We start from the raw sequence: 15,616 nt of genomic DNA on the forward strand, positions 1-15,616 counted from the left end.
AACACTTCACACGCATACATAACAATTTCTGTGGCCTTATTGAGGAGAGAAGCAGGATCCCACCTTTATCACCCATAAAATGCTGTCATAGAATGAGAAAATATATTCTGGAAAAGATCGAGGGAAACTCCTGCTTCACTGGATATATTGCTTTTGCGAGTTTCTGTTCAAACACTAATGTCGGACTGGTACATTATTGTATTGATGCATTTCCACAGACTTCAAAAGGTATTTCTTAAAAGAAGAATTGTACAGTCGGACAACTTCCACACGGCTGAACCCAGTCCACTACATGCCTAAGAGAGGACACAACCGCCTGTGGTGATTACCCACTCTTCACCCAGATTGGTCCCCCAATCCAGGTGACCCTTACTCGGCTGTGTTGCCCTTAAAGGGACAAATCGGCACAAATCACCAGAATTATAAAACTACTAAAGACACAGAATTATCAAGTAATATGATACTAATCCAATATATATAACATTCTTTGTTAATGATTAAAATGATACAGCTTGTTTCTTCAATCATTTCACTCATTATAAAGATTTTGGAGACGGGATTCACTTTGAAAGTATCATTTGAGCAGTTAAAAAGCAACTTCAAAGTGTTGCTAATTGTGTTTCTCTTAATTTGGCTCTGAAGATGGCGGCCAATATGGTCGCCTTCCTTAATTCTAATTACGTTTGCTCTAGAGTCGCCAGGTATCTTTTGATACCGCCACAAGGTTCAAAACTGAATACTGATCAAAGACTCGATACACCAGTCAGTTAGTTCAATATCAATGCTCATTTATTTACACACACAGTCAAATATACTCATGCATAAAACTCTACAAACTAAACTATCACTACTGCTAAAGCCTATACTTAGCTTCGGGCGCCCACTCTGTCAGAGGAACAATGGCCATTGTTCAGTTCTGAGGCTGCTGGGGTCGAGTTGGTACAGAATAACAGCTAAGAGCATCAGTCTTGTAGCGTGCGTTGACCTTGGACTTACTTGTTCTGATGTTGCTGTTGGGCAGATCTCTTCTTGGTGAGAGCCGGGGCCGTAAGAGAGCGATTCTCTCTTGGGAGATTCTTCTTATACCCAAAAGGGGCTTTGCGCGCTTTTGGGCGGGCCTTGAACTTGGCCCCAATTAATTGGGCCATTTCCCAATCGTTCTCATAGATTTCCTCCAATAAAGGGGTGGGTGCCCTGATTGCTGTGCATGTCCTAGGTGGCCGTTGGCCTGCTTTGTTCTGGTCTCCTCTGGCGCCGGGGTGTCTGTCTTGGTATTGTTTATTTAAATGTTGCCTTTTTTTGTTCCCGGTGATGGCTCATTAGTATGGAAATGGTTTGCAGTATCGGTCTTGTCTGGGAGCTATGGCTCCAATCAACAGCCAAACCCTACACCTGCTTGCTTTCTCAGTACTGTCCATTTTCCCTGCAATCTTTGCAAAGTGTCCATTCTGTAATCAGGAAGTGACCATCCCAGATGGCTACAAAAGGCCACTTTTCTGGATCTCTGTTAATCCCTATTAAATCTTTATATTAAACACAAAATACAAATCCGTTAACAATTACGGTTGATGATATTTGCGATGAAACATCTGAAGCATTTGGTGAACTGTTTTCTATTTTGTCTTGCCATAAATGAATTAATTTGAGGTACCTCAAATTAATTTAAAAATCTTCTGTTCACCAATGTGACTGACATAATTTTAAGGACAATTGGCTCCAAGCTCTTTGGAGTTAACAGTACTCATCCTGCGACACAACATAAATCCCACAAGTACAACTGAAATGGTATCACCCTGTGGTAGATGTGAGATCACTCGAAAGTGAAGTCAGGAGATTCAAAATAACTGGAGCACAACTGGGGTTTAAAACTAAAAGTGTACAAGGCAGCAGTGGATTTCCTTTAAGTTTCTACTGCCCTTTTTTAAAGCAAACACAGTTCTGCTTTAGCTGCGCTGTAATTGCAGCAGGTACTTTCCCTTCAAAATGTTAGCTTTGCAAAACTTGTAGATGCAGAATAACTACTGTCTTTCTGGAACTAATACATATACCCTACAATTAAAAATGTTGAGCTGGCAGATTAATCTATTAATAATAGAAATACCCTGGGAACTTGATGTCATCATGAGCTGAGTAAATAGAGATACTCCCCTTTTAAATTGCACGTAAGGAACTGGGATTTGGCTGCAAGAGTCATTACCTGTTGTGGAGTTGATTCATTCATAACAATCTTGAGCAATATAAAGCTAGAAGATCGTCGGACAACAACACTCCTAGGTTTTCCTTCTTGACCCGCAATAAACAGAAGAATCATTCACCAATTGTCCAAAAATGGACAAGAAAGAGATAGAGTTACCTGGATTCTCAAAGAATAATCACCTTCCAGAGGACACAGTGAGTAAATAGTAAACTTACATAAAATCCTGAGACGTTTTGACGATTTGCAGATTTTGGTTGTTGTGAATCACATTGGTCTCTCTGTGGTGTTCAGGGTGATTCAAACTGCAAACCAATGACTGCTGAATGGAGAATGTTTCTGTAGTGGGTAAACACTTTTATGTTTGAGTTCTAGTCTGAGAAAGTCTCATTTCTGAGTCAGTCAATTTCTCTCTTGCTCCCAGGCAGTCACAGAGGAACATGTGGATGAAAGTGACGAGAATGTGGAGCGAGGCAACTGGTCCTCAAAGGCTGACTACTTGCTCTCAATGATCGGCTATGCTGTGGGTCTTGGCAACGTCTGGAGATTCCCTTACCTGGCTTACAAAAATGGAGGAGGTACTTAGTGAATTCAAAGTGCAGGGGAGAAAAAGACAGAAATTAAGGGGAACAATTCACTGAATTATGAAAGACATTAAATTCAATGAACCAGGAAACCCTTTATTGTACTCGATAAATAATATAGGTTTCAACAATGTTGGTATAAGGAATTGCAACCTTGAATTCTGGTGAGGGTTTAAGAAGCATCCTCATGAAGTAAAGAGAAAATGAATAAAGAAAGTAACCCATCGGTCCCTTCCTGTGTTATACCGAAAGCCAGAGAATGTGAAGAGTGAGATTTAAATTTCCAAAAACGATTGATAGGTCACAAACACTTTAAGAAATTAAAGTGTTTATAGTCAAAAGTTTGATATGTCAAATAGATGGTATTTAAACCCCAAATCAATGAGCCCTGCTAGAATTGATGATTACTTCGGAATAACTTTTACAAAACTTGGCACCCTGAAATTGACCCTGCCAGCTGACAGTGCCATCTAGACACCATGGCACCAGCACTCGCTCTAATATGCAGATTTGCTAAAAAGTGATCCCGGCCACAACGGGCAGGATTCATATCGCAATGTCTCGCGAGATCACATTAGGGCGCTGTCCGACATCCGCGTTGCACACTCCCTTGAGCGCGGTGCATCCAGTGAATTCCGGGAGAGCCCTTTCGCATGACTCTGGACAGTCTTCACACCTCGCGGGATTTACTCAGATCTGGCTAGGCGTCAGAGTCCGAATCCCTTCCTTGCGGGCGGGACCAAATGGTGCGAGTCTAATCCGGTTATAAACGTGGACCAGGCGGAACGGCATCCGGGGGGCCTCCCGGGCAATCAGAGACCCCTAGGTGGTCAGGGTAGGTGCAGGGTGGCCCTCTAGCACTCCCCCTGGAATGCACGCACCTTGGCACTGACCAGCTGGCACCTTGGCACTGCCAAGGTGCCGGGTGGCACTGCCAAGCTAGCTGGTGCTTTTTTTGGGTGCCAGTGTGCCAGTGCAAGGGTGCCCAGGTGCCAGGGTGGCACAGCTGAGGGTGAGAGGCCCAGGGGGGCCAACCCATGAAAGGAGGGTGGAGGGGATTTGAAGGGTGGCGGTGTGCAAGTAGGGGTCTCCGGGAGTTTGGGGGGGGGTGGTGATGGGTGGGGAACGTGGAAGGGAGGGTGTGCTGTAGGGGGACCTGGGGGGGGGCTGAAGAGGGGTGCCCCCAGGAACCCCATAGCAGGATGTGGGGTAGTGCCAATGTGTGCGGCGGGGGGGGGGGGGGGGGGCTGACATTTCCCATGGGGGGGGCTGTGGGGGACTCACAAGCTCAGTTAGAGATTGGGGCAGCCTTTCAAAATGGGGACCTGGGGTGAGATTCTCCGACCCCCCCCCCCCCTCCGCAGGGTCGGAGAATCGCCGGGGGCTGGCGTGAATCCCGTCCCCACCGGTTGCCGAAGTCTCCGGCACTGGATATTCGGCGGGGGCGGGAATCGCAGCGCACCGGTTGGCGGGCTTCCCCGCTCGATTCTCCGGCCCGGATGGGCCAAAGTCCCGCCGCTAAAATGCATGTCCCGCCGCTGTAAATTAAACCACCTACCTTACCGGCGGGACAAGGCGGCGCGGGCGGGCTCCGGGGTCCTGGGGGGGCGTGGGGCGATCTGGCCCCGGGGGGGTGCCCCCACGGTGCCTGGCCCACGATCGGGGCCCACCGATCCGCGGGCGGGCCTATGCCGTGGGGGCACTCTTTCCCTTCCGCCTCCGCCACGGTCTCCACCATGGCGGAGGCGGAAGAGACTCCCTTCACTGCGCATGCGTGGGAATGCCGTCAGCGGCTGCTGACGCTCCCGCCCATGCGCCGCCCGGAGATGTCATTTCCGCGCCAGCTGGTGGGGCACCAGAGGCCTTTTCCGCCAGCTGGCGGGGCGGAAATTCGTCCGGCGCCGACCTAGGCCCCTCAAGGTTGGGGCTCGGCCCCCAAAGATGCGGAGCTTTCCGCACCTTTGGGGCGGCGCGATGCCCGTATGATTTGCGCCATTTTGGGCGCCAGTCGGCGGAAATCACGCCGTTTCCGAAGAATTTCGCCCCTGATCTCTGACTTCAGCTACCCAGTGCTAAAAATAATCCTAACAGCCTGATCTTCCAGCCACGCTGTGACAGAAAAGTAGCTCGCCGTGGTGGCCGGTGAAAGCCGGGAGACTCTGTTCCTGGGATCTACCCAGCTCGCAACGCCTCGCAAAGTTCAGTGCAATTTCGTGAGACGTTGCAAGGGGAATCCCGCCCACAATGAGTGGGATCAGTTTTTTGCAAATCTGCATATTACTGTGAGGGAGTAACCCTTACTCTAATCTGCAGATTCCCGAGGTATCTGAGACTTCGGGATTCAATCTCTTCCCTTAAGGGACCGCGGGCGAGCGCTGTTTGGTGCTGGTCCCCACAAATGGGGAGCAGATGGAACGGCACTCGCGGGGGTCTCCGCGGAGATCGGAGGTCCCAGCTGCATGCCCTTTGGGTAGGATGGTGCCCTGGTACTGCTGGTGCCACCTGGGCAGTGCCACCCTGGTACCCTGGCACTGCCAGTCTTCCACCCTAGCAGTGCCACCTGGGGGAGCGGGGGACCCTCCTTTATTGCATTTGGGATGGGGGGAGGTCAGGGATTTTCTTGTGGGCCTAGCAAATCAGGGTGCCATTTGTAAACAACAGGGATATGTGCAGCCTCGGCCGCGTGTTCCTCGTTTAGGCCCCTATTCAAAACGAGTTGTGTTGAATAGCCATGTGTCTCTCGGCACTGCGGGTGCTGGAAAACACGTGGGTGAAGGCGTTCGCTCGGGAATGTTGTTCCCTTTTGGGAAGATCGCATCTTTAGTGTGGGCTAAACAAGTGAGAATCTCCTCAGGGCCCCCCAAAAATGACGAAGTGTCATTGAATAGCGGTGGGGATCTCGTCGGCTCCTCCCTGAAAAACCTGCCACAAACAAACTAAGAAATGTTTCCGGAGAATCGAGCCTTCGATCCCACGAGGCATTGCAAGGCACGTAGGTGCCAGGAGCGGGATCTCCCGGCTTCTCTCGGCTGCACTGAGCTCCGGGCGCCCATTAATTAGATTCAGTTAGCTAGTGAATTTTACAAGGGGGCAATTCCCTGTCTAACTTCATTCATGAACTCAATTTTCTTGGAAATTAGAGGAGGTATCAACTTCTGTCAGCTTGGCAGAGGTTGGTGAGTCCATGCACTATCTCCAGGACAACTTAATCACTTCGGAGATGGCGCGCAGTACTTTCTACCATTTCTTTTATTCACCAGATCATTCTAATTGGTTTTAGTTCATGTCTCCATATTATTTGTAACAAGAAATAGGGCGCGATCTTCCCAAAAAGGAACAAAGTTTGAAATGGCGTCCCGATTTCCGAGGCCCGCAAAAAAAAAGCGGACGTCCTCCCAGCCTGAACGCAACATGGGAGGCCCCCCTCGCACCCCCCAAAACCCACAGTGGGCAATCCCGACCCAATCACACATGCACAAGAAATGCCAACCTGGCACCATGGCAGTGCAGGATGGCACCCAGTTGGCACTGCTAGTGTGTCAGGCTGGCACTGCCAAGGTGCAAAGTTGACACTGCCAGGGTACCCAGGTGGCACCAGCAGTGCCAGGTCACCACCCTTGCCAAAGGGCATGCAGCTGGGGGCCTCCAATCCCCTTGGAGACCCCCACGAGTGCTGTTCCATCTGGTTACTGTTTGTGAATACCAGCACCAACCGGCACTCGCCCGCGGTCCCCGGGGCAAAGGGATTGAATCCCAAAGTCTCAGGTACCTTGGAAATCTGCACATTAGAGTAGCGCTACCTACCTCGCTCTAATATGCAGATATGTTAAAACGTGAATCTGCCCATTGCGGGCGGGATTCTCCTTGCAACGTCACGCGAGATTGCGTTGAATCTCGCGAGGCGTTGCGAGCCGGGTGGATCCCGGGAGCGGTGTCTCCCGGCTTTCACCGTCCACGTTGCGCCGCAGTGAGATGCCTTCCCGGCGCAGCGTGGACGGAAGATTGAGGCCAGCATTGCTGATAAACTCCTCCAACATTAGAACCAAGACCCGCCCTTTGGAATTACATTACAGGGTGTTTTTAACTATATCACTACTTAAAGAAAGCAAGCTGTTTGCCTACATTCATTCAGATCAAGGTTCTGCGTCCAACTTCTTGAATTTGCTAAAGATATGCAAGGAAGGTGCAGCACGGTGGCGTATTTCATAAACGTGATTGATGAGTACTCCCGGTTCCCTTTCATCATCCCCTGTCCCGACATGACAGCTGCCACCATCATTAAAGCCCTCCACAGCATCTTTACCCTGTTCGGTTTCCCCGCCTCCATCCATAGCGATAGGGGCTCATCCTTCATGAGTGACGAGCTGCGTCAATTCCTGCTCGGCAAGGGCATTGCCTCCAGCAGGGCGACCAGTTACAACCCCCGGTGAAACGGGCAGGTAGAGAGGGAGAACGGGACGGTCTGGAAGGCCGTCCTACTGGCCCTACGGTCCAAGAATCTCCCAGTGTCCTGATGGCAGGAGGTCCTCCCCGATACACATCACTCCATCCGATCACTACTGTGCACTACTACCAACGAAACACCACATGAACGTCTCCTTTCCTTTCCTAGGAAGTCCGCCTCGGGGACCTCGCTCCCAACATGGCTAGCCGACCCCGGACCCGTCCTATTAACCTGCCTGGGTTTGTAAAACACGTACGGGCCCAACAGTCGGACCCACTGGTCGAGAGGGTACATCTCCTCCATGCTAACCCTCAGTACGCCTATGTGGCATACCCCGACGGCCGACAAGACACGGTCTCCCTCCGGGATCTGGCCTCCGCTGGTCCCATTGTCATTCATTTACATCCCCCCAATGGCACGAGGCAAAGTACCTCATTCCATCGAAGCATCACGATTGGGTCGGAGCATCACGATTGGGTCGGCCTCAATTCTCTGACTCATCAGGGAATGCATTCCGCACATCCCAGAACAGAGAATCCCACTCTCGAACTTGCGTGACTGGTTAATTTTGTTATTGTAATAATAATCTCATAAATGCTTTCAAATTCTTGGCACAATAAGAAGTCTTCGAACACCAGGGTAAAGTCCAACAGGTTTGTTTGGAATTACCAGTTTTCGGAGCCTAGCTCCTGTTGTGTTATGTACTCTGGGATAACACAGGCTGCAACTCGATGCAGCTTTAACCAAAAGATACTCCAGACTTTGAAGTAAGTTCAATGTGATTTATTGAACCATTAGCACAGTTCTCTATGAGTTTGACTCTCCTGCTAATCTTGCTATAGTACCTCAGTCTAACTAACCAGTCTGCTCCAAGCCACGTGGTGGGTGTAATGCTTCTGATCTGCCCCTGTCCTACTCTCGCCAGTGGAAAGAGCACGAGCATGTGTGCCCTGTCCTTATATATGGGTTCTGTAATGCCCCCTTGTGGTAGTGTCATCTCTGGGTGTCTTGACTGCTCATTGGTCCTATTCTAAGTGTTCATTAGCTGTATGTCTGCATGTCATGGCATCTCCGGTGCTCCCTCTAGTGTTTACTTGGTTGTAGTGTATTTACATTAACCCCTTGTGTATATACAGTGATGCATATCACCACAGCTCCATCATCAAGTGATGGCGCTTCGCAAGCTAGTGATTTCAAACAAACCTGTTGGACTTGAACTTTTGTATCGTATTATAAGACTTCTTACTGTACCCACCCCAGTCCAACGCCAGGATCTCCACTTCAAATTCTTGGTGTCATGGTGGAAAATTATGGCAAGAAGTTTCTCAAGGAGCACAGATTGTATTTTCATCGCCAGGAATGATTCTGCAATAAATCCCATGTTAATCACCTTCTTGTTCTGAAATAAAGCATTCACTGTGTCAGCTTGGTGCCACTTGCTCTCAAGTTGAAAATCTGGGGTGTATAGCAATATGATAAGAGCTTGAATGTTCATTGTAGTTGTTTTATATTCAGATACCGAATACAGTCTGCAGAAAGTATTTTCTGTCAATGACAATAATTAGTTCCTGTGTTAAAATGGAAAAGTCCATTTAGTTGTTTAATGTTCAGTCTCAAACTGTATCAATGAACCTGATCATCCATACACTGTTTTTAAACTTTACTATATTTTCCAGGTGCATTTCTTATTCCCTACGTAATCATGTTGGCACTTGCTGGGATGCCCCTGTTTTTCCTGGAATGTTCTTTCGGGCAGTTTGCCAGCCTGGGACCTGTTGCAGTGTGGAAAGCCGTGCCAATCTTCCAAGGTTAATGCATTTTTAGCAACACAAGTTTAAATAATAGTCATTTAATTCACATTTGTACTTTTGTTATATTTTACTCATTACATGGAGATTTAAGTGAGCCTTACTGAAGAACCTTTTAATGGCAGACACAGTGAAATGATGTAGACAAAGCAAAACAAATGCTTTCCATATTTCAAATATAGTCAGATTTTAGACGCAATACCTGTAAAACTATCTGTCATCCAGCCAGGATTTTAATTTTGCCTAGGAGTGGTTTGGGAGATATGGGGAATCTAATATTTAGCACCATGGCAGGGCAGTGTGTCCATTGCCTACCCACCCCCACGGGTATTTAACTTGCAGTAGGTGGGGCATTCGGTGGCTTGCTCGCTCCAATTAATGGGCACTTATGGGACTTTTCCTAATGTCCATTGGGATTTTTCGCACAGCAAGGCTGGGCAGTGCCATGTGTCCAGGTTGCCAGCTCAGTGAAACCTAATGGCATCCTGACCAGGCGGGTTGAGGTTGCCTCCTGTTTAGTCATCTGTATGCATCAGAGGCCCCTCCTCCTCCATTAGGGGAAGGCGGTGGCATGATAATATTGTCACTGGACTGATAATCCAGAAACCCAGGTAATGCTCTGGGGACCCAGGTTCGAACCCCGCCATGGCAGATGGTGAATTTGAATTCAATAGAAAATCTGGAATTAAAAGTCTAAGGATGACCATGAAACCATTGTCGATTGTCGTAAAAACCCATCTCGTTCACTAATGTCCTTTAACGAAGGAAATCTGCCGTCCTTACCTGGTCTGGCCGACATGTGACTCCAGATCCACAGCAATGTGGTTGTCTCTTAAAAATGCCACTCATTTCGGTGGCAATTAGATGTGCAGGATAGGTGGGTTGACCACTACCATTGCCCACCGAGGTGTTTGTCTCTATGCTGATGGAGAGTGGGTAGGGGCTGTGGCAGCCGCATTCTCTTGAGGAGGAGGAGGGGTCCTGGTGCCAAATCAATCATGCGGCCTGGCGGAGGTCGTTGACCTTCTTACGGTGCCGGTCCTGCTGGTCACGCTCTCTGAGCTGATGGCCACAGCCACTTCCTCCCAGGCGGCACTGCCTGCACTCTAGCTGACCCTCCAAGACCCTCGGGGTAACAGGGCATCCCATCTGGTCACGACCGCTTCCTGCAGTTTGCCAAGGTTTGCATCGCCAAATCGTGGGGCTGGGCGTCTCGGTGGCATGGCTGCCAGCTGAGTGGGGTTGCCTGTACAGGAGCGGTTTAACTGCTGCTCTTTATTGTTAGCAGGGAGCTGGCGAGTACCATGAACCATGAATCAGTTGGCAGGACCATGATTTGTGGCGTGATGCCCATGGGGTCTTGTTAAGTAGACCAATTAACATTTTATAGCAGTGGCAGCCTCGCTGGGCTGAGAGTTGGGATGTTCGTGACAATTCCAGCTCACTACCACACTTTTTCATAAAATCGCGTCCTTAGTCACTTTTTCGCACCCTGGGGAGTTCCTCCCCAGTCAAGCCTACGCTTCGAATTATTTCCATCACTGGAGACCTGAACTTGCTAGTCAGACTGGCTTCTCAGAGATCAGGCCAGCATTTTGAAAGGGTGCCCTGATTTCTAAGTGAGCTTGTGGGTCCCCTACACTCCACACCCATGGGCAATATCACCCCCAACTCACATATGGGCATTACTTCACAGCCCCCCCAAGTGATGACACCCTGCTATGGGATCGCTGAGGGTCCCCTCTTTTCAGGCCTTCCCATGCCTTCTTTTGGAACCCCCCCCCTTTCCAGGGCCTCCACCTGTTAACCCCCAACCTCCCAGAGGCACCTTCAAACCCACCCTGCAACCCCCTACCCATCATATCCCCCTCCACCATCATTTCATGGGAATGGCCCCCTCCAGGCTCTGATCTTTGACAGTGCCACCCTGGCAGTACTCCTGTCGGCTTTGTATTGCAACCTGGGCACTTTGGCAGTGCCAACATTGCAGTGCCAACTTGCCAATGTTCCAGGGGGAGGGCCAGGGGGCCACCCTGCCCTGTCCCTGACCACCCGATGTCCGGGAGAGGCCCTCCCTCAGGCCCTGACCCTTGACAGTACCACCCTGGCAGTACTCCTGTCGGCTTTGTATTGTCACGTGGGCACTTTGGCATTGTAAGGGTTGCAGTGCCAAATATTCAAGGGGGAATCCTGATCAAGACGCCTGCCGAGTTCTGGGTAGATCTTACGAGGCATACTGGCTGCCTGGAAGCCCATGGGAGGCTTCTCTGGGCATCGTCGCACTCCCTTCCAGGCACGAGGCAGGCAGTAAATTGTGTCCGTTATCTCAGGTGGTCACTCCACTATCATTGTGCCCATCATAGATAAGGCCAACTCATTACTCTTCCTTGTGTCCCTCTCTGCTGACATCTGCCTTCCTCCTTCCAAACCTACTTCCTACTGTAAAGAATTATCTTCCAATTGACTAACTGCACTTCCAAATTTCCAACTATATGGCCATTGGTTCTCCATTCACCATGACATATCTGTAATCAACAATATGTCCCCTTTTAATTCTCTTGACCCTATTGACCCTATTGAAACTATTACTCTCTCTCTCTCTCTCTCCCACACTGGTTAATTTCCCAGGAGAGTCCCAATTTCTGTTCCCTTCAGTCCAAAGAATGCAATCTTGAATGTTTATCATGATGTGGACTGGGGTGAGCACAGTCTTACAACAGCAGGTTAAAGTTCAACTAGCTTTTGGAGCACAGTTCCTTCCTCAGGTGAATCTGAGGAAGGAGCCGTGCTCCGAAAGCTAGTGATTCGAAACAAACCTGTTGGACTTTAACCTGGTGTTGTAAGACTTCTTGAATGTTTATGACAGGCAGAAAGTTTAGCCATTTATCATCAGATCACTCTGGACTAAAAAAACACTTACGGTTCCAGCTCTTCACTTCAAAAGCTGTTCCCTATTCCTTAATTGTCATGGAATGAACAGATAATGCCTTGCTACACTTTTCCAATGCAAGCTGGCTTGTTAAACCCCTCCCCTGTCTCCTCCACACTCTTTCCCGGGAGGCAGTGACGCTGTGGTAGTGTCACTGGACTAGCAATCTGGAGACCCAGGGTAAACGTTGGCGACACATGCTTGAATCCCACCATGGCAGATGGTGAAATTTGAATTAAAAACTCTGGAACAGGGACGGCACGGTGTTGCAGTGGTTAGCACTGCTGCCTCACAGCACAAGGGAGCCAGGCTCGATACCGGCCTTGGGTCACTGTCTGTGCGGAATCTGCACGTTCTCCCCGTGTCTGCGTGCGTTTCCTCCGGGTGTGCTGCTTTCCTCCCACAGTCCAAAGATATGCAGGTTAGGTGGATTGGCCATGCTAAATTGCCCCTTAGTGTCAAAAGATGTGCAGCTGAGATGGTGCTCCAGGAATAGGGTGGGAGAATGGGTCGAGATAGGGTGTTCTTTCAGTGGGTCAATGCAGAACCCGGCGGGCCGAATGGCCTCCTTCTGCACTGTAGGGATTCTATGACCAGCTCCATACATGAAACCATACAATTAATTCAAATGAATACCTTCTAATTTACATTGCTTTCTCAATCCATTTAAAGGTGTGGGTATCACTATGGTCCTTGTGTCAACACTTGTGACCATTTACTACAACTGCATCATCGGCTACAGCCTGTACTACCTGTTCGCCTCTTTCCAATCCCCCCTGCCGTGGGCAGACTGCTTCAGCTGGTGGGGCGCAGATGATACATGCAGCAGGAGTCCCAAAGGTACTGTCTGAGCATCTATCGGGTAAAGTATGGAGACCGACTGTACATTCTTCATTCTTTTGGTCTGAATGAGAGAGAGAAATGGACAATAAGTTTCAATAGCTATCTTCATTGTAACTGTATAGCAGGCATCTCAAGCTGCAGAGGATAGAAATAGTGTTGTAACTGACAGTAACCTTTTAAATCTGACTTTTGGACTATGTAAAGCCTGCTTGTCTCGATAAATATTTGCTGAGATATGAAAGTGGACAAATCAATTTGAAAATCTCACTGTCACTGTGAATTTCCAGGAAACAGCTTGTACCAATTCAGCTATTGCTGAATATGTTCTTGGAAAATATACATATGAACCTATTAGAATGACTGTTACTTGTTTTGTTGTCATTTCATAACATAAAATAGCAATATTTTTGATTTAATATGACATTTATCACTTTCAGAGGCTGAATAAGATCTTATGGAAGCTTCACATTTGTACTACTCAAACTACTGCCAGATAGAGTTTTCTACTAATTTTACACATGTATTACTGAACATTTGCCGAAATCTCAAGTTAAGGATAGACACTTGCAAAAATATGAGGAGTTGGTGTGCGTCTGTATGAAAGACAATATCATTTACACTCAGAAGGTGGGAGCAGACCCAAGATTGTTAGCGTAAGTTGTATTCTTCTTGTGCTGATTTTGGGGGATGGATGGGCTTACTATTAGTGCGAGCCGGGAGACAGGGGTTTGGTTTAGAAGCTCGATTCTGAGTGGTTACTGCTTATCTTGTGCACAACAATGTATTAAAAATCGTGGTCAGCAGATTGGTCTGTTGTGTGGGACACAGTGGGCAACTGAGAGGGAAGCGTTTTTATAGTTCCGCAGGGATCAGTGCTGGGACTTTTGCTGTTCCTAGCCTATATAAATGATTTGGAGGAAAATGTAACTGGTCTGATTAGTAAGTTTGCAGACGACATAAAGATTGGTGGAATTGCAGATAGCGATGAGGACTGTCAGAGGATACAGCAGGATTTAGATCGTTTGGAGACTTGGGCAGAGAGATGGCAGATGGAGTTTAATCCGGACAAATGTGAGGTAATGTATTTTGGAAGGTCTAATGCAGGTAGGGAATATACAGTAAATGGTAGAACACTCAAGAGTATTGAAAGTCAGAGAGCTCTAGGTGTACAGGCCCACAGGTCGCTGAAAGGGGCAACACAGGTGGAGAAGGAAGTCAAGAAGGCATACGGCATGCTTGCCTTTATTGGCCGGGGCATTAAGTATAGGAATTGGTAAGTCATGTTGCATCTGTATAGAACCTTAGTTAGGTCGCACTTGGAGTATAGTGTTCAATTCTGGTTGCCGCACTACCAGAAGGATGTGGAGGCTTTAGAGAGGGTGAAGAAGAGATTTACCAGGATGTTGCCTGGTATGGAGGGCATTAGCTATGAGGAGCGGTTGAATAAACTTGGTTTGTTCTCACTGGAACGACAGAGGTTGTGGGGCGACATGATAGAGGCCTACAAAATTATGAGGGGCATAGACAGAGTGGATAGTCAGAGGCTTTTCCCCAGGATAGAGGGGTCAATTACTAGGGGGCATAGGTTTAAAGTGCAAGGGGCAAGGTTTAGAGGAGATGTGCGAGGGACATTTTTTTACACAGAGGGTAGTGGGTGCCTGGAACTTGCTGCCGGAGGAGGTGGTGGAAGCAGGGACGATAGTGACATTTAAGGGGCATCTCGACAAACACATTAATAGGATGGGAATAGAGGGATACGGACCCAGGAAGTGGAGAAGATTTTAATTTAGACAGGCAGCATGATCAGCACGGGCTTGGAGGGCCGAAGGGCCTGTTCCTGTGCTGTACTTTTCTTTGTTCTTTGTTTGTTCTTTGTTCTTATATTCTTCTTAGCAGTCCCTCAGGGTGGAGGGTGATTGGCTCCACTCTAGTTCAATGGGGTTTTGAGATGGTTGCTAAGTCCAATGCAAAATCTGTAAACTTTGCCACATGCAAGGCAGGTGGTGCTTGAAGGGTTGGGTAGGTGGGTTGTTTGGAGTGTTCCCTCCACCAGCTCTAATTCACCTGTACATGTTCCCAACAATTTCTCTCCATGCGTTTGGTTTCTTCCGTAATGAATTTTCTCCACTTTGGTTGGTCGCAAAACAGGGTTCTCCCACGAGTTGGCAAAATGCCAAGTCAACGAACTATTGCATTATTCAAAATTGACTAGGTACCCAGTAGGCAACCTTTCAACAAGGTTTTCATCGCTCATCAGCTCGCTTCACCTCCCTAACAGCACTGTGGCTGTACCTACACATTAGGGACTGTAGTTATTCAAGAAGACCGCTCACCACCACCTTCTAAAGGGCAACTAGGGAAGGGCAATGAATATTGGCCTAGCTAGCGATGCCCACATCCCACAAATTAATTTTTGAAAACTCAACAATTGGATTTTAATATCTCCCAATTTCACCCAGATAATCATCTCCAACAGCTTTCTCAGCCAAGGCATCTCCACCTCACTCCCCTCTCTAAACATTATCTCTCCTCCTTCTTCCTGCCTCACAAAAATGTTGAAATAAATAGAAATTCATCCAACCTGATACATAGATGAATAGTGCTCTATTTATAGTCCCCTTAGCACTCCCTGTGACTCACACCATGTAGATAATCTTCTATAATTACTATCTGAAAATTGCGTAATTTTGGAATTGTGGATTGCCCTTTTTCGAGTACAATAGCATTGAACGGATAGACTTGGGGTGATATCTGACTTTTAATGTGCAGAATGGGACTATGGCTGATATCTGACCTTACCATGCTGACTGGGAC

At 48.1% G+C, this 15,616-nt stretch overlaps 1 protein-coding gene across 1 annotated transcript in view; it reads left to right on the forward strand.

Moving 5' to 3' along the window:
- Positions 1 to 2,194: 2,194 nt before the first annotated feature.
- LOC140420931 (sodium- and chloride-dependent neutral and basic amino acid transporter B(0+)-like) overlaps positions 2,195 to 15,616 on the forward strand; it is a 57,677-nt gene continuing 44,255 nt past the window's right edge. The window contains exons 1-4 of the mRNA XM_072505093.1: positions 2,195 to 2,391; positions 2,619 to 2,772; positions 8,899 to 9,030; positions 12,632 to 12,799. Of these exons, the coding sequence (XP_072361194.1) occupies positions 2,329 to 2,391; positions 2,619 to 2,772; positions 8,899 to 9,030; positions 12,632 to 12,799 (517 nt within the window). The 5' untranslated portion in view covers positions 2,195 to 2,328. The remainder of the gene's footprint in view (positions 2,392 to 2,618; positions 2,773 to 8,898; positions 9,031 to 12,631; positions 12,800 to 15,616) is intronic.

This window comes from Scyliorhinus torazame, chromosome 5, assembly GCF_047496885.1.
Source record: "Scyliorhinus torazame isolate Kashiwa2021f chromosome 5, sScyTor2.1, whole genome shotgun sequence".
Taxonomy (NCBI): domain Eukaryota; kingdom Metazoa; phylum Chordata; class Chondrichthyes; order Carcharhiniformes; family Scyliorhinidae; genus Scyliorhinus; species Scyliorhinus torazame.